At 35.7% G+C, this 19903-nt stretch overlaps 1 protein-coding gene across 1 annotated transcript in view; it reads right to left on the minus strand.

The window, feature by feature from the left end:
• Positions 1-19903, minus strand: part of LOC126483649 (neural-cadherin-like) — a 263505-nt gene that overhangs the window by 47007 nt on the left and 196595 nt on the right. Inside the window, exons 4-9 of the mRNA XM_050106709.1 lie at positions 14515-14652; positions 12744-12930; positions 12430-12663; positions 5709-5881; positions 5457-5606; positions 2782-3087 (exon numbers count right to left, since the gene is read on the minus strand). Coding sequence (XP_049962666.1) covers positions 2782-3087; positions 5457-5606; positions 5709-5881; positions 12430-12663; positions 12744-12930; positions 14515-14652 — 1188 coding nt within the window. The remainder of the gene's footprint in view (positions 1-2781; positions 3088-5456; positions 5607-5708; positions 5882-12429; positions 12664-12743; positions 12931-14514; positions 14653-19903) is intronic.

The raw sequence follows: 19903 nt of genomic DNA on the forward strand, positions 1-19903 counted from the left end.
CATGTGTAAATTTGAACAATTTAAGCAGTGAAGACACAACTCATGAAATAGTTGGGGTTCTGAGTCATCAACAGGCACATAAACAAGAATCAGAATGTTGCTAGCTTTCATTATAGTCACATACACGTATGATAAACACATATATTCACATATATCTGCATGGCCACATTGTCCTGGCTGACTCTACTGTGACAGCACAGCAGCTCAACTGGGCTTGCCTTTCAATGACGTGGCATACTATCTGTTTGGTGATTGGTTACTTTTAAACCTTAAAATCATTTGTATACCATGTCAATATGTAAAGTTATTTGCTTTACAGTCATTTTTACAAACAGCTGTGAACTACCTTTTAAATAACTTTCATGTCCTCAAATGTCTATCAGTGTAGGAAACAGAATTTTGCTGATCACTAGTTAATTTGGGATTTGCCTTATGTTTGTCATTGCAGACACATATGCAAAATGGAATTAATTCTGCAAACATTGAGCATTCCTGTTAGACTTGTAACAGGTACCCCTGATCAAGCAGCTCAGCAAGACAATGCCAATTACTGGATTATGTGCTGAAGGATTATGGATTAATGAGGTGGACGTCGACATCTCACCAAAAGCATCAGATAAATGGAAACTGTTTTGAAGGAACACTGACTAAGAGACACCGTGAACTGTATTGTTCTAATCAGTGATGTAAAAGTTCAATATGCATAAGCAAGAGTAGCTTTTCATGATGATTAATTACATATAACTGTAAATTTTGGTTTCTTTTTAATAGTAACATTCAGAATAGTAGTTAAAACCTGATTTTGTCCATTAACTTATTTCTTTCTATAATCATAACGATTTTGCAAACTCACTGACTTATGGCACAGTCCGCATTATTGTAAGTATTGCTATAAATACTAACAAGGTAAAAGTTAAACAGTTTAGGTAATAAAACTTCCTGGCAGATTAAAACTGTGTGCCGGACCGAGACTCGAACTCGAGACCTCTGCCTTTCACGGGCAAGTGCTCTACCAAGTGGTCCCGAGTTCGAGTCTCAGTCCGGCACACAGTTTTAATCTGCCAGGAAGTTTCATATCAGTGCACACTCCACTGCAGAGTGAAAATCTCATTCTAGTTTAGGTAATAGTTAAACAAAATGAGATTTTCACTCTGCAGCAGAGTGTGCGCTGATATGAAACTTCCTAGCAGATTAAAACTGTGTGCCGGACTGAGACTCGAACTCGGGACCTTTGCCTGCTAGGAAGTTTCATATCAGCGCACACTCCACTGCTGAGTGAAAATCTCATTCTGGAAACATCCCCTAGGCTGTGGCTAAGCCATGTCTCCGCAATATCCTTTCTTTCAGGAGCGCTAGTTCTGCAAGGTTCGCAGGAGAGCTTCTGTAAAGTTTGGAAAGTAGGAGATGAGGTACTGGCAGAAGTAAAGCTGTGAGGATGGGGTGTGAGTCGTGCTTGGGTAGCTCAGTTAGTAGAGCACATGCCCACGAAAGGCAAAGGTCCTGAGTTCGAATCTCGGTCCGACACACAGTTTTAATCTGCTAGGAAGTTTCAATAGTTAAACAGTTTTAGTCCCTTTTATTTGCTTTCAATTGCCAATGCTTCTTTGTTTATGTATTATGTAAGTGTTTTATCTGCATTTCCATGTTTTTTGTTCTGCATTTGATCTTTTTTGAATTATTGTGCTCTGCTGATTTATCTTACGCGCTATGCATTAACCACACATCACAGCTTGTTCAGTTTTTTTAGGAGAATATTTTATCAGTGGTTATCTGTTTGATTTGGGATAATGGGTGATCATTCATAATGTTATAGTTTTTGGGTAATTATTTGCATGTATGAACATAATGCTCAGCAAAATTGAGGTAATGCAGAGTATTCTTGATTCCAGTTAACTTAAGATTTGTGGGCACAGTAAATTTATAGGACCTGGATCAGAATATTGTCAGTTCAGTAATTGAACACTGTCACCTCTAACGGTGTTGATGTTCCGGGATGTGCTGTTTCAGATAATTCAGTTACATTTTGTGATGCCCTCTTATCTTAGCACCACAAAGGGAAGTGGATGAGACATTACTCCAGCAGTTTACATGAAATGTGACATACGAAGAAATGCTTATACCAAGTTTCAAATACTTCTTCTGCTTCGATTCCATCTTTTGCATTTCTTTGTTTCAAGTCTGTTCTTGCCTTACCACAATTCATTTCCATCTATTATATTCATCTGATAACTCAAATCACAACATGTACTAGAGATTAGTATCATCCAGTACAACCACTTTCTTACTGCATTTATTTTTTACTGGCAAGAACCAAAGCCTCAGTTGGAAGAAACATACATGTACAATTATTAAGGTGAGAAATGGCTAAGGAAATAACATCTTTTTAAATAAAAATATGGGTGGACTTTTATAATTAACTCTTAATATTAGTTACTTTCCAAAAAATATTTCCCATTAATGAAGAATTTGTGTACTACTATTTCTCACAGCAAAGTCTAACAAAATGTGTATCTTAAAACAATTCTCATTTATTCTTCAATCCCACATGCACTGTTTTCAAGACTAAAGTATACATGAGAATTGTTTTGAATATAAATACAGTTTACAAGTTTCTTTGATTACACTGTACCTAAGAAAGGCTATTATGGGATTAAATTAATAGAAGGCATTCTTAAGGGAAAATAATTACACAACCAGGAGATTTTATGAGCTTGCTAGAAGTAAGTTTAAATTATACTATACTCTGAGTTAAGATCTATCAAGAACCTTTATCTGTGTTACCTGATGCCTCGGTGTCTCTTCTCTGTCAAGCTTCCTCTGAATAGATACAGTGCCCTCTTGATTAATAGAAAACTGTCGCTTTCTGTCTGATGTCCGATCAATGGCATATTTTACTTTACTTTTGCCTCCTTGATCTGGATCACTGGCCTTAAAGGTTTCAAGGGTTTTCCCCAATTCAGCACTTTCAAATACAGACACTTCAATGTTTGGACGCTCAAATTGTGGCTTATTGTCATTGATGTCCCTCAGTTTTACAACGACCCAAGAGTATGCCACATGGTACTTATCATTATCATTGTCTTCTCCCTGAAAAGAAATGGATGCCAGAGAAATTTAGGACAAGTTAGAAGCAGTATTCTACATCTAAAGAAATCAGAAGCATAATTCAAACTTATTGATGTTGTCTGCAGAACCAGAGAGACACAAAATTCAACTTTTCGTGAAAGTTACCATTGTACAGTCCAATGAAAAGCTTGAAACATGCTCATTGCAATGAATGACAGAATCTTCTGGTAGCACAGTCACATTAACAGTATGATCTACTGTGGATCATAGATGAGTAACTCTCACTACTACAGTCAATCACTTCTCAGTAGCCAAATTGTTAGCAGCTCTGCCTTCCATGTGGAACACAGACAGGTCTGGAATGAGGACCATGAGGCCAAATGAGAAGCTGTTTGAATAAAGAAACAGAGGCATCATCAGGACTCACCTAATCGCAATAATGGCTGGAGGGATTGGCAACATGCTTATCACATGTCCTATGTTCATTAATCACATGTCCTATGTTCATAGGTAACTTCTCAAACTACCTTGTAAGCAACAGTTGGCCTATTAGAACAGGCTTAAAGCCTAATCCATGAGTGGCATTCAGTTCACTTTCAGTGTCTAAAACCACACTATTTAAGCCCAAGATCATCTCAATACTACCAGAACCTTACTTTAAGTGCTGGATAATACCTAAAACTTTTTGCACTTCTCTCAGGCTCTTCTCGCAGATATGAAAATTTGTTCCATTTTATGGAAGCAATATCATTTTTAGTACGAGTTATTTTACTGTGATAAGCTTTCTGTTTCTGAAATTGGAAATTCTATGAAATTGTGGATTAAGCAGATTGCTTGTTCATGTTACATATAGTATCTTATGATGACATGGTCATCTAGTGAGGCTGTAAGAATACCACAAATGTTTGTTCACATTACCATATGGATTTTTTTTTGGGCCCAGTCATTGAAATACCTTGCCAGATTGTAATGCATCATTTACTTATAAATATTAGGCACAAATGTATACACAAACACACATGTGCAACAAGAGATTGTTTTCTGTATTATATATGCCTGACCCCTTTCACACAGAGGTTCAAATATGGGCATTTGCTATATACTGCATACTGAGGCACTATTGCCACTCATTAAAACATAGCAAATGGAGATGAACAATATTCATGTCTTGCAGAAACGTCTGTCTTATAAATTCTAAAGGGAATACATGGAACACTTGAAAAACAAAGACACAGATAATGCTTATGTTTCAGTTTGCAACTGTCTTGTAAAATTCATTTTTAAAATTTGTATGAGTTAGATATTACAAGAACAATTGTAATACAGATGATAATACAGGGTGATTCAAAAAGAATACCACAACTTTAAAAATTTGTATTTAATGAAAGAAACATAATATAACCTTCTGTTATACATCATTACAAAGAGTATTTAAAAAGGTTTTTTTTTCACTCAAAAACAAGTTCAGAGATGTTCAATATGGCCCCCTCCAGACACACGAGCAATATCAACCTGATACTCCAACTCGTTCCACACTCTCTGTAGCATATCAGGCGTAACAGTTTGGATAGCTGCTGTTATTTCTCGTTTCAAATCAATGGTGGCTGGGAGAGGTGGCCGAAACACCATATCCTTAACATACCCCCATAAGAAAAAATCGCAGGGGGTAAGATCAGGGCTTCTTTGAGGCCAGTGATGAAGTGTTCTGTCATGGGCTGCCTGGCGGCCGATCCATCGTCTCGGGTAGTTGACGTTCAGGTAGTTACGGACAGATAAGTGTCAATGTGGTGGCGCTCCATCCTGCTGAAATATGAATTGTTGTGCTTCTTGTTTGAGCTGAGGGAACAGCCAGTTCTCTAACATCTCCAGATACTGTAGTCCAGTTACAGTAGCACCTTCGAAGAAAAAGGGACCAAAAACTTTATTGGCTGAAATGGCGAACAAATGTACAACTAAATGAAACTTTATAGCTCCCTTAATTCGCCGACAGATAGTGCTTAGCTCTGCCTTTTGTCGTTGCAGAGTTTTAAATTCCTAAAGTTGTGGTGTTCTTTTTGAATCACCCTGTATTTCATATTACTAGGATATTAAATGTCAAACGAAATTAATGTGGTAACAAAACCTGCAACTAGTGATTTTTTAAGAAAAATAAGGTAATTTTTCAAGAAAGGTTAAAGATAAATTTTTCTCATTTTGAAACTAATCAGTTACTAAATTTTTGTCATAACCTGTAAACATAATATTTGTTAATCTGAAAATCTACAAAACTTATTTCTGATGCGTGAAAGATTTTATCATATATTTTGCCATGGCGTCATGGCGTGTTAAGTGTGTTTGTCAGATGATTGACTGTTTTTCTAGAGAATTGTTAAAAGATGAATGTAACATACCTTATCATTGACTTGTATCCGGAAACGGAATCCATTACTCTGAAGCTGATCTTCATAATCCAATGGTTGGACTATCTTTAGTGATCCTGTTCCATCATTGTTTCTTACCATAGTGAACTTATCAGCACCATAACCACTGTTTTCGATAACCTAAAATAGTCTTGTATTAGTATTTCTGCTCAAACGTTCCTTATTTTTCATTAAGATAACAGATATGTAAATAAGCATGGCTGCTATTTAGAATAGACTCACTTTATACTGGAATTTATTTGTCTCATCTTCATCATGAACAGTTACAGTTAATATGGGAGTATCAGGCAAGTTTGTTCCATCTGTTTCATCAACTTCAGTAAACCATTCATCCTTTGTAAACTGAGGTGGCATATCATTAATATCTTTTACTCTTATAGAAGCTGTTCCAGTTCCTACAAACGAATAAATGTGATGGAATCAGTTGTCAGTTCTGATAAACTACTCAAACATCTAATATACTACAAATTCAACATAGTACTTTCATCTCTATATTAAATAGTTATCATACAGAAAAATATATACATTACAGCTTTCAACTCTTATGGCTTTTAACTGACATTGAAAAATAAAAGGAAGAAAATTACAAACTGATTTTGTAGCTGATGAAAAACTGGGGCAATAACAAAGAGAGAGTGTAGGAACAACAGTTTATTTACTATAACCATATGAGTTAAATGATTTTTAACCAATAAAAAGAACATAAAGTCAAGTACTAAACAGCATCACGTACTAACATATACTACAAGAGCAGAGAGAGAGAGAGAGAGAGAGAGAGAGAGAGAGAGAGAGAGAGAGAGAGAGAGAGAGAGAGAGATATGATTACATGTAAGACAACATGTAAGAGAAGGGCAGAAGGAATACCGTATTTACTCGAATCTAAGCCGCACTCGAATCTAAGCCGCACCTGAAATATTGAGATTCGAAATAAACGAAAAAAAATTTTCTGGAATCTAAGCCGCACCTGAAATTTGAGACTCGAAATTCAAGGGGAGCGAAAAGTTTTAGGGCTCACCTCCAAATCGAAACAAAGTCGGTCCATTGTAATATGAGGCACAATTTAGGTCGAACGAATGACGATACAGCTACAGTAGTTTGGTTCGAGTCGTAAGCTTAACAGTTAAGCTTTATCAGGTAGCCATTGCTATGCGTCAGGCGCTCCGTCCGTATTTATACGGGTACACTTCCTTTTCCACGTGCTTCGTCTGGTTTGAATCGATTGCTTATTTTGCTTTGATCTGATAAGTGACGTTTTCTTTGTTATAGGTGTTTACGTCACTCTAAGCTGAAAATGCATTACTGTACTGTGTCATGCATTGTTCGTCGCATTCTGATAGTGCATGTTTACGGCCTGTCGCTGCTCGCGGCATGGCTTGCTTTTGTGCGCGCTACCGCCGCATACAATTAAAAAAAAAGAGAGAGAGAGGAATCGTCTCATTAGCGAAACAATGGCAAGAGACTGCTATTTGTTGTTACTTACACTGCTGCTTTCTTTGATAATGATCAACAAGAACCAAATAATAGACTGCGTATGATAGAACATGTGCTGAACGAGAGTTAGGCGAAAATTTTTCTCCGTTTGAAAATCTTTGCGGCCGCTTCTTTAGTACATCAAATTCTGCACAGAAATTAGAGTCATCTTAGATTTAAAAAGCTAGTCAGTTGCCGTGCTTAATTTCTGACTGTATCACTATTAGGCATAAGAATAATACGAATATAAACATGACGTATATTCTTCCGCGTTTACTGTTGTGTCACTCTAGTTTCGTAGTTTGTCAGACAGGATTTAAATGAGATAGCAGCAAACACGAAAGAATACATGGCAAAATGTTTATATTCACATCATTCTTATGGTGAAGAGAATAGTGCATGTGATTCACATTTCATCAGGTTCCTATTAGCAACCATCTCTTCTCACAGGCAGGAAAAAATTCAGAACGTAAAGTTGGCCATATAGAAAAACATCCCAAACAGTCTTGCCAGTCGGATTTTCATAGTATATTGAAATTCTGCTACATTCGAAGATGAACAATATGGAATTCGTATTTACTTCGTTGGATAATGTATGAAAATGCAATGGTTGAAACTCGGGGCGGAGAAAAAAAAGCTCGTCTTCCACCTTTTTTTTAAATTTATTTACTGACGCAGAGGTTTTGGCGCCAGTATTTATCTTTGTGCCTACAAAGCATGCCTGTGTAGCGGGACATATATTCGACGGCAGAAGTTAGTTGTGGCGGCACCCACCAACATTTTTCAGAATTTCCGCTTGCTTTGCACTCGATTCTAAGCCGCAGGCGGTTTTTTGGATTGCAAAAACCGGAAAAAAGTGCGGCTTAGATTCGAGTAAATACGGTAGACAACACATAAGAAGAAAGGACAACAGATAGAAAGAGAAGCAGGAAGAAGAATCAAATAACAGTTTTGGTATATTCTACAGAAAGTCTCTCATGCACTGTTAATGCAACAGCAGGAACTTCTATCTTCTTGGTATCACACAAGACCTTTGCCTTGAGAAGGAAGTTGTTTCTCTAATTGTATTAATTGAATTTTGTGTTAAAATCTATTTGTTTCCTTTCTTTCTTTCTTTCTTTCTATTTCCTCCTCCTTCTGCCTGTTGCTTCAGCTTCCAATCATACCTGATCATCCTACAACCCATTCACTTGCCTCTTAACACTTTGTATTTTCTCTTTCTCCTTCTTACCTGCCTCTAATGTTGCCCATCCCCCCTTTTGCTCGTCCTGCAATATGGAATGCAACAAAGAAATCTGCTGAGTGAGATCAAATATCAGCTACTTAAAGTGTTCAAAAACTGAGCAAAAACGAATGCTGTCACTTAATGTAAGGTAAATAAAAGTGACAAAAAATGGAAAACTGTATGGCTAAATAAACATTCTTCAAAATATTTTTAAAACGTGGAAGAATACAGTGGATGAAGACCAAAGCCAAAGTGAATGAGAGAAGTGTGTCATAGGTGTATTGAGGAGAAGCATACATGTTGGTGACTTGTTTAATGGACACAGTGTCGTGGAACATCCAGGTAAGAGATGATTCGACATGGTAATGGAACAATGTACAGAAGAAACACCATAAATGTACAAAGCACAGAGGACAAAAAGAGTGATAAATGAGAAAAATGACTATCTTATGTGCCCCCATGAACTCATCTTGGTTTGTCAAAGATCTTTAAAAAATTATTCTGACAACAGAGGAGCTGACTCATGTGATTCTCATTTCCTCTTGATGTCCCCACTTGCAGTAGATATTTTGTAATGACACATTATGGTCACCAATGTATTTGGTTTGTTGTAACCACTAACCCATAGGTCTTGGTGCTCATTCCCACATGGAGAATTCTGTGGTATGATCTTCCATCATCAGAAAATTATTGTAAAGAATATCATATATACAACATTTTTCAGATGAAACATGGTGCTTGTGGTGGTAAGTTCCCATGGGACCAAACTGCTGAGGTCCCAGATGTGATACTATTTAAATGTGAACTTTTATGTTATTTAGAATGCACAAATAACATACATTGATATGATACTCCAAAAATTCATTACTGTGGTGCCTCTAGAAATTATTCTTATGGTGTCCCATAAATTATGCCTTGGGTCTAATTCAGTGAGCACATGTAGGTGCATGTTTTATAAAGACTTTTTAATTATGACACAGCAATTATATATGACAATGAACATTTCTCAGAAATAATTAAACTTGAAATGACTTTTAGGTAATCTTCTGCATTATGGAACATGTTCTTCTTACCTTTCTCATCTTTTTTATCCCTTAAATGTACAGTGTTGCATATCTGCAACATAGATTGAAAAATTGTTTTTCGCATGCCTAGTGGGAATTTAATGAACTAAACCAAGTTTCACAGATGCAACAAAGTTCGTAGTTAGTATCTCTGATACTATGTGTGTAGTAATTGGCTGCATTGCAGACTCCTGGTAGCTTCTTTGTATGACTGCAGATAAAGTTGTTGAGTGTGAATTTTGCTTAATATCACATTGAGTTTGCCTCGGTAAGAACCAGTTTAGAAAGAAGGAAAAATCACACAAACTAAAGCAGGTATGTAGAACAATAATTGAGAAGACAAGGTGTGCAAATTATTCAGTTTAAAATTGTATATTATTGTCTGTGTATATTGCACATATGAAACACTGTGTGGATACTGACATACAGTATAGGTGAAGCTACTTTGCCTTATCATAATTTTTGTGAATATTCTCATTCAATGGTCTGCTTTTTGTGTTTGGATGTTATTTTCTAGGGAGGTATAGTTATTGTTATGTTAATTTTTAACATTGTCTTTTAGGTTATGGATCAATTATTCAGTATGTGGTTTTTTGTTGAAAGACACTGCTGCCAGGGGCAGCTGGATATGCCTTCTGTGAGTGATGATGAACTCAGTGGCTTCGACAGTGATATTGATGATGATCTCACAGTAAATCCAAATGAACTAAGTGGTGACACAAGTTCTGAAAATGATTTCTCAGCTGAAAACAAAACAGAAACTTTTGATTTATCCCATTTTCCTCCAAGTACCCCACAAAGTGTTGAAAATGTACATGTGTCTCAAAAGGCTGAAACTGAAAATGTTTCTCATTATGTTATACCACTAACTCAGCATCATAACAGCAAAACCATTGGTTGTGCTCACAAGACGATGAACAAGAAAGGTGAACCTAAAAGTGGCAAAGCAACTTAAAAAGCATCCAGTCTATGTTGGAAAGAAAGAACCATTCCTGCAGAACTTTAAAAGAAACTTAGATTATTCTGATGAAATAACACAGCTGAAGACACCATACTACTTTTGCAAATATTTCTTCAAATGTGAACCGCTCCAAAAAATAACAGATGAAAGAATGTTGTATATTTCCTGTACAGATCTAGCTAAAGTTCTCCAAATAACAAAGTCTTGCGGGGAGAAGTGATTAAAATCTGTTTACTGATGTTTGTCACTTATAGTACTAACATATGCCTTGAATATATTTGTAAAAATTTGGGCAAGTCTACATTTTAATGACAACTTTCAACAAATACCTATAGGTGAGAAAGATCATGATAAATTGTATAAAATCATACTAACTGTTGATTCTCTACTGAAAAGCTTTTCATCAATTCCAATGGATGAGAGTTGGTGACTTGATGAGCAAATGTGAGCAATGAAAATCAGACATCATCTGTGGAATTGCATTCAGAATAAACTGTGAGGTTACAAGTTATTTGTTCTTTGTTCTAAATCAGAATTTGCCTGCAGATTTGAGATCTATACATGGCAAGAGAATGATCCTGTTTTTCAATTTCCTTCAGAGCCAGATTTGAGTGCTAACTGGAATGTTGTCATCAGAATTACTAGACACATCCTGAAACATATCAGTCTTAAACTTTACTTTGGCAGCTTCTGCAGATGAGCTCCACTTATGGTGTATTTGTGTCAACAGGGCACGCTGTCTTTAGAAAAATTACATACAAACAGAATTCCTGATTGCAAATTATGTGCAGAAAAAGAACCAAGTAAGTCATCGGCAGGTACATCAGATGAATTCATGTCCAGTGTGGATAGTGTTGGTGTATCTTCTGTGATATGGAAGGACAACTTTCCTGTCAACATTCGCAGTTAAACTGCTGAAAAGAAACTGAGGTGCTATTAAAAGTTCAAAATCATATGAAGAAATTGACCGTCATAAAATTTTAACAGTGTATAACAACCACTTGGGAAGAGTAGATTTGATGGACAATAATCTAGGTCATTACTACATAATACTAACATGCAAGAGGTGGTATTGCAGACTGTTTTACCATAAGCGTGAGCTTTCAGTCATAAATGCTTGGATCCTTTGTGAGGAAGTGCTATTAAAGAAGAAACTTTCTGAGCAACCCCTGAATCAGAATAGTTTGGGACTGAGGTGGTGCAGTGTCTTTTTAACATAGGAAGATCTGGACAGAAAAGAGGTAGACCCAGCAATGGCATTCTGCAGCAACTTGAGACAAGAAAGAAAAATTGTCTCAGGGCTGTCATCCCACAACAATATGTACCAAGTGAATGTTCTGACCCCTGGCCTAATTGGAATGCCAGAAGAAATCAACGCAGAGATATTGGATCTGGTGGGTATACATTTGTTACTTGTGCAAAATGTGAGATGTACCTTTGTTTTCTGTCTTAAGAATTGTTACACCAATTTCCACCAATAGCTGGAAAATTACTCTTAGTGCCCTTATCATTAATACAAGATTGATCAAAATTCAGATATGATGTTACTATAGCAGATTGTGTTAGTTATATATTCATAAATATGGCATAACAATGATAGAATATCAGTGGAAGTTATTTTAATAAATATCTTGGAAACAAAAATAAAATAACTGATGTTTTTCCATATTGTATTGTATGCTTTCTTGACTGGAAAGTGCATGAGTACATGATGCGTTGCATGTATGCAACACCTAGACTTTTTTTTTTTTTTTAACTAGGAACACAGGAACTTTTTCTCTATTTTGCTCTTTCTATGAACCTTTTAAACTTCAAAAATAATTTCTTAAAAATGAATAACTATTAGCAAACTCTACAGCTCCTTTCCATACATTACAATGTATGCCACTATATTTGCAGATCGAAAAGGAAATTTTGAATAATTGTTCATGGGTTTCACGAGAAAACTGAAGGTACTTTTAAAGCTTTTGGTTTTACATTATGTTGTTATATCAGAAAGGTTAACTTGTGGTGCTGAAACATGAAATACAAATCTCAGTTTCCATTTTTATTTAATCTTTCCACTGTTCAATCCAGATATGCTACTCATGATAGCAATACACAAACAATAAGAAAGCACTGATCCAAAATTTTAGACATCACAAGCTATTTATTAAGCAGTGCGACTAATACAGAAAGAGTTTTAATTTTTACTTGCCTGAATGTTTTGATCACACAACTCACCTTTAAGCCCTCCACCATCCATGGCAACAACCTGTATTGAATAATCTGGTGTGCGTTCACGGTCAAGACAACACACAGCTGTCTTAATTACACCTGTTTCTGATTCAATTTCAAATATTGGTGAGCCAGTCTCTTCTTCTATGACATTCTTTTCAATAGAATAGATAAGTCTTGCATTTGTGCCTTCACTCGGATCATCATAGTCTACTGCTGTCATAGTCATAACAACCATTCCTGCAAGAAAATACAACTATAATAGGTAAACATCTTTACACAATTTTATCCTCTTATATCTGGTAATCACAAGTACTCACCAGCAGTCCCATTCTCTGTGACATTTCCAAAATATATCCCTTGGGGGAAAACTGGTGCATTATCATTGATATCTTTTAGATTTACTTGTACATCAGCATAACCAACAAGACCTTCTCCACCTTCATCTTGAGCAAAAACTGTAAACCTCCACTGAGGACGGCCATTTGGCTGGTCCCTGTCCAATGGCTAGGAATTAAAAAAATTAAAATTAAAAATGACAGATACCGGAAATTATCTGTGAAGTTAACACTGTTCATAAGGCAAATTTATATCCATGCATCACAGTATATGTAAACTAATAACCTTATGTGAGATTTCAGTACATCTACATTTTCTTCAAAATGGACTTTTCTAGAAAGTGCTCATTCATAACAGGTCTGTGCAATATTTCTTTCTTTTTCATTTGTCTTTATGTGAAAAACTGTCAGCTGATGAAAGTTTTATTTAAATCAAAGGCAATGATTCAGGAAATATTTACACTGATCAGTTCAACAACAGAACTGATATTAAATCAGTTATATGCAAAATAAGAGATAGTAGTGCAATAATTTAACTAAGTATTTATTACTAAAAGTTAGTTCAACTACACAGGTTTGCATGTAATGAAATGCAAGGTGAATGCTTGGGCATCTCTCTCAGAAACAGTGCAACTGTCATTTCCATATTGCTTTTATGAGATTATGATAACAATTGTTTACAATATATGGTGGAAAGTATATAAGCATCAGTTAAAAGTTACATATTCTATCACAAACACAGAGATGAATACATATGACTTATTTCTTGAACTTCCTTTTGTCCAAAAGTTTGAAAGTTTGCTGTATGTTTGCATTATTAATAAGTTTCAGTCTTTATTGTAGTTGAGCTGTGATGGGTAATGGAATGTAACTGAATTAACTTAGGCAGTACTGAGAGATTTATATTAGGAAATCAGACACTAAATATCGCAGATGAGGTTTGCTATTTGGACGGGAAAGTAACTGAGGATATAAAATGTAGACTAGCTATCACAAGGAAAGCGTTTCTGAAAATGAGTAATTTGTTAACCTCTACTAGAAATTTGAGTTTCAGGAAGTGTTTTCTGAATGTATTTGTCTGGACTGTAGCTTTGTAGAATAGTGAAATGGGGGCAATTAGCAGCTCAGACAAGATGAGAATAGAAGCTTTTGAAATGTGGTACTATAGAAGAAGGAAGGAAGGAAGACTGGTTTTAACATCCCATTGACATCGAGGTCTCTAGAGACAAGGCACAAGCTCGGATTGCATCAAGAATGGGGAGGGATATCAGCCATGCCATTTCAAAGGAACCATCCCAGTGTTTGCCTGGAGTGATTTAGGAAAATCACAGAAAACCTAAATCTGGATGGCCAGATGTCAGTTTGAACTGTCATCCTCCTGAGTGCAAGTCTAGTGTGCTAACCACTGCGCCACATTGCTTGGTGGAACTACAGAAGAATATTAAAGATTTGGCGGTTATATCATGTAACTAATGAGGAGGTCCTAATTACAATAGGAGAGAAAAAAAAATATGGTGCTGCTTGATTGGGTTGGTTGATAGGACACATTCTGAGGCATCAAGGAATTGTCAGTTTGTTATTGGAGAGAACAGAGGCAGGTAAAAATTGCAGAGGAGGACCAAGGGGTGTATACAGTAAGCAGATTCAAATGGATACAGTTTGCAGTAGTTACATGTACAGGATAGATTAGTGTGGACTTGCATACGAGTGCACAGACGTGTGTCAGAATGTACATTTATAAAACTATCAGTACCTTAAGAACAAAGATTTCTCCTGTTGTCCTATTTATATCAAATTTGCTGTTGGCTGGATTGTCAGGATCAATTCCTTGACCTGTCAAGAAGTAGACAATATTCTGTGGTCGATCTTTATCACCATCAGTTGCTGTGACCTGTTGAAATACCAGACTGGTAAATGAATGTGACCAATAAAGACTACAGAAGAAACAGTTATTACATCAAAAACACATTTTTTTCAGAAATGTTAAACTGAGAGTCTCTTCAGAAGTTATATAATCAGCTATTATATTGTTACTTCTAGTCAATAAATGGTGCTGTTGGTACTTTATCATGTACCAGTATTTATCTTTGATGTATGTTATTTTCCTGTTACCTGTAAACTATTGGTTTTATATTCAGTTTAAAAACTTTCATTTTACAGCATTATTTGTTTTTGTTCTATAACTATGATCACAGTGGACACTTCTGATGAATTGAAAACACATGAACATTGAATTATTCCTACATTTCATTGAGCAACTATAAAAATCATCATTTGTCTTATTTCCCATCTTATTTATCTCTGCCTCAGTGATGAAACAACACAACAAACACACTGGATTAAAAACACACCTAAAGTTTTGTTCTTAATTCCTTGCTTTGAAGTCATTAAGCTGACTCCATGGCAGTCCAATCTAAATTGTTTTTTGGAACGGGTTTTAGATTTTATATTATGCTCAAAATATTTCCCTCAAAATTACATTTACAGCAGCAGGAAAATAAAAAAAAATGAATTAATACAGAAAGAATTATTCTTAAAAATTTACCCAGGTAAAATGAGAAAATCTTAGCTACATTAATTATACTAGTTTAAAATGTTAACAACACACATTGTTAGCTGGACCATGCTTTTAAACAAAATAAAGAAATTTTACTGGTGTTGTTTCTGTGTTGATGAAACACAGGAAGCATGCAGCAAATGAATTTAAATTATATCATGCTGCACATGCTCTGCCAACTTAATGATACAAAAGAACTTATTTTTGCAGGTTTTATGGATGACAAAAATTTCAAAATCTGGCTGATTCATGCTAAATATCCTAACAAGAATATATGTATAACCACTACAGAAATCATTCAATTTTAATTTACAGATATGAAGAGCAATATTCTACAAAAACATTCCCCCAATGATACAACATTTATGCTATCAAGAACATGCAAATATGCATATACCTCATTTTTTAGCATGAATTCTGAAAAGTGATGAATGTATGAATTATATTAGGCACATTCCATTCCAAGTGTATTGTATAGTCAAACCAATGAAGCTCTAAACAGGAAAGCCAATTTTAAGTGAAATAATTACTGATTAATCATATGCAGATTCTTTCTATTTAATGATGAGTGTGACTTATAGTATTCCCAATCTGTATTAAAATCTGTGGATAAGCTCTGAAATTAACAATAACAAAAGAAAGGTAGAAAAACTTCTAATTGTTGTGTGACAAAAATTGACCCTCACAGACAACAGTACCTAGTTGATAGAAACCAGGGCCTTCCTCGTGTAGTGAAAAACAGGACAAAGGTGGGGTAGTTAGGAATATATGAACATTAAGTTGGAACATCACTCAGAATGCATGGAAAAACAAGACTTGGGGGAATCTACAACTAGCAGTTCTTTCATTTCAAAAAAAGATAATAAAGGGTTGGAAGAAATAATAATATTCATGGATTACACAAAGTGCCACCCTGGATGGTGGATCAAAGGAGGGACTGCAGGAGAGTAAAAACACTTTTCAAGCGATTGACGACTTTCTGGTGTAAAGAATTTATGGTCTCGTTGTCATATATTTTCTTTCCTTGGAAAATTAAAGGCCTCTAGTCCGAAAAGTTAATGTATTTATCAATTACTGTTTCTGAGAAGAAGTCTGCAGCTAAATATTAAATAGGAAGTCTTGTATGTTATATTACAAATTCTATTTTCCCCTCTTCTCATCTTGTGTGTTCTTTCTCAGATTTATCATTTCGTATCAGAATTATTATTTTTCATTTACTCCTCCACAGATATAATTTAAAATGAAAATAGGAAAAAGAAAGAAAGATGGTAGGGAAATCACACAGACAAAAGAAGAACAGAAGCTTTTGTAATGCAGTGGTACAGAATAATGATGAAGACTGGAGGAGTAGATCAGATACCTCACGTAGAATTGCTGAATCAAGCTGACGGGCAAAGATCTTCATGGCACAACTTGACTAAAAGACGGGATACGGTGATAGGATATCTTCTGAGGCATTAAGGTATATCATAGTTAATTTAGCAATGGAAGGAAGTTCAGGAGGTCAAAATTGTAGAGAGAGATCATGGCTTGACTACATTAAACGGATTGAAGAGGATGTAAGTTGTGGTGATTGTGCACAGATGAGGCTTGCATAGAGAAATGAATCAAATCAGTCTTCAGATTGAAGACCACTGCACACATACGACATTTTAAAAAATAAGACTGGAACTATTCCCTCTCTGAACTTTTCAGTCATGTAGTGTTTTTCCAATAACTATACAGAGGATACAAATATTGGTTGGTTTTTGGTAATAAGTGGTCATATTCAAAAGTTATTTACAAATTTTATTATTAAAAATCTTGCATTTTTATTTGCAGCATACCAGTACTTGCTTCAGAGGTTACTGCAGAATATCAGAATATGAGCACCTTGTTGACAACAAGTGAAATTTATAATGGCTTATGTAGTGTTGAAATACGTGAAGGAATTTTCATTTCATCATGAATACTTTATAACATGAAACTACCATTAATTTCCAGTCACAGGCTACACAAAACTGCCTGACCCAGTCTCCATTACTTTCTTGGTCCATCTCTATTGTCTCTTGGTCAGTATTGCATCAAAGATTTTGGGATTCTTACGTCATTCATTTGCTGAAAATAGGGGTACCATTTCTGCTGTACTGCTTTGTTGTATCTTAACAATGATCCAACATTAAATGTCTTGCAAATTTCTTCATTCCTATTGCCACTTCTTCTTATATATCCCTTCATGGCTCTCAAAACTGTATTTCAGCAGCTTGTATTTTTGTATCTTTGCAACAACCTATGTTTACATCCATATATTTTAGAACTGGCACTGCCACTGTGTCCTACATTCTCAAATAAAACAACGATACTCAAACAGAAAGTGGAAAGAACACATGAAGTAAGTTATTATTTTTCATGTGCAAATGCATCCTACCTTTCAATAGAAGGTTTGCGGAATAGTTTCAAATGAGTAAACTCCTGATTCTGTAAAGAATAGAGCATACATGTATAAAACAGCTTCAAACCTCTGAATATTTTACAAATGCTATACCATCCTAAAAATCTGTCCTTAAGCAATCAAGTGACAAAGAAGATGCTAACTGATCTCATTATCAAACACTGATTGAGTATAGTCTAGGTAATTTGTGCTCCATTTTAAGCAAAAGCTGGTTTTTCATGCATGCCCTGAGCTGTGGGTCATATAATGTAATTTTGCAGGTATATCCAGTGGTATACGTGGATATTGTCTGCAAAACGTGCTGCAAATACAGTTAGTAGCGAAGAAGTAATAAACTAAAATTTTATGCCTCATGCAACAGTTTGACTTCCTGAACAGCGAAAATGTACGAGGGCGTGGTGAGAAGTACTGCCTCTGAATTTTTTTTTGTTATGTTCGCAATATCGGTTGATATAGTTGATGTTACTGATAGTACTCTGTTGACTTTCGCGATTCACTGACGCACGCATGAAAGACTAGCTTTTACTTAAAACGGAGCGCATTTTACCGAAAACCCACTCATCCCGTATTTGGCAATAAGAGCACTTGGTGACTTCCAACAAACTTTAAACAGCATTTCAAACTTTTTTACGTGTTTTCTCGCTAACAACCGCTTAAGGTAATGAAAGGAAAGGAATTTATAGCTAACTAAACGTTCGTTGTTGATGATATAAAATTATGGTTTTGCGTCTAAGGCGCAAAAGGTATTAAGTGGATAACTTCAAATATTTGAACACATTAACTCATTTGTAACTAGACGTTTGAAACTGTTTTATACACTGGAGTTCTATTCTTTAAAGAATCGCAGGTAAGCACTTACTGGTAGACGCTGTCTGGCTTTTTCATCAACACTAAATTGGATTTTACCAAAATTATTTTGAACTTCTGTCAGTACTATACAGGTAGCAAAGTAAAGCTATCATCAATCCGAAGTTTGGTAACTACAGTGTTTTCCTAGTCTTTGTCCTTCCTCCAATCTACAGACTAACTTACCCGCCCCGTTGTGGGGGAACTACAGTTTGAAATGGACTCTGAACCACACTGCAGCTCCGCAATTTTCGTATTAACACATCATTACCAGAAGCAAAAGATGCGATAGCTTACAGAAAACATCTCAGGACCGACTGAGGCTCGAACTGCAAACCTTTAGTTTTTGCAGCCTGGCACTTACCTAGTATGTAAATGTATGGGGGGAAAATCGGAAGTGAGTTTTAGTTTTCTTTTGTGGAAACATTACACCTTTGTAATAATACCATTTGTTCTTTTATATTCCGTGACGGTATCACAATACGTTTCATGTGTTCCAGAGGACATCTCACCTGTGATAAGATCTCGACATGAAACTACTGTAATTACTCCCTTATCGAACTGACTTTGTTCTTTCTCTGGTGCGTGAATACGCCCTCCACGATTCTGTCAGCACAGTCATTAATTTAATGACCCACAATGAAAGTATCATCGCTTTTTCTCCACGTTCTCATTAGATCTTGAAGTTGTGCAGAAAACATGTAACCTGTAGCAAAGGTAAGTCCAAGATATCACTCCTTTGAGGGACTGACGCATTCGTCGTACAGATTTCTTACCGTGTAGGATTAGTATAATAAGGACTGATGTGAACGATTGCTTAACTTACCAGGAAGTGTTTATCTGAGCCGCAGACTGGACCTGAAGTTCTTTTAATTTTGGGTCGTCACATAATAATTACCAACATTCATAGTGCAATCAATTACGTTTGATCTGGTGTACTCAATGTACCTCATTCTGTTTTCGTCGTAAACGAGAAAAATATATGTTGTCTATGAGCGGTATCAGTTCTACGTTTCTTTTCTCCCCGACTTTTTATTTCGGGAGCCTTTTTAATTAACTTCCTTCTTAAGCCCATACTCTTCCTTCGCTTGAAAGGAATTTCATTTAACTTGCTTGCTGTTCTTTCTTTAATTTCCTTTTTTTCTGTATTTATCAAGGTAAATAAGTCGTATCCAACATTATGTAAGCCTGTTTTAATACAGTCATTTTGTTTTCCTTATTACATCACATTGATACTGGTGAAAATACTCAACAGTAAACACTCTTTATTTATTGCATGATGTCGTCCGCGTAGTTACTCCACATCAA

The sequence above is a fragment of the Schistocerca serialis genome, chromosome 6 (genome assembly GCF_023864345.2).
Source record: "Schistocerca serialis cubense isolate TAMUIC-IGC-003099 chromosome 6, iqSchSeri2.2, whole genome shotgun sequence".
Lineage (NCBI taxonomy): Eukaryota > Metazoa > Arthropoda > Insecta > Orthoptera > Acrididae > Schistocerca > Schistocerca serialis.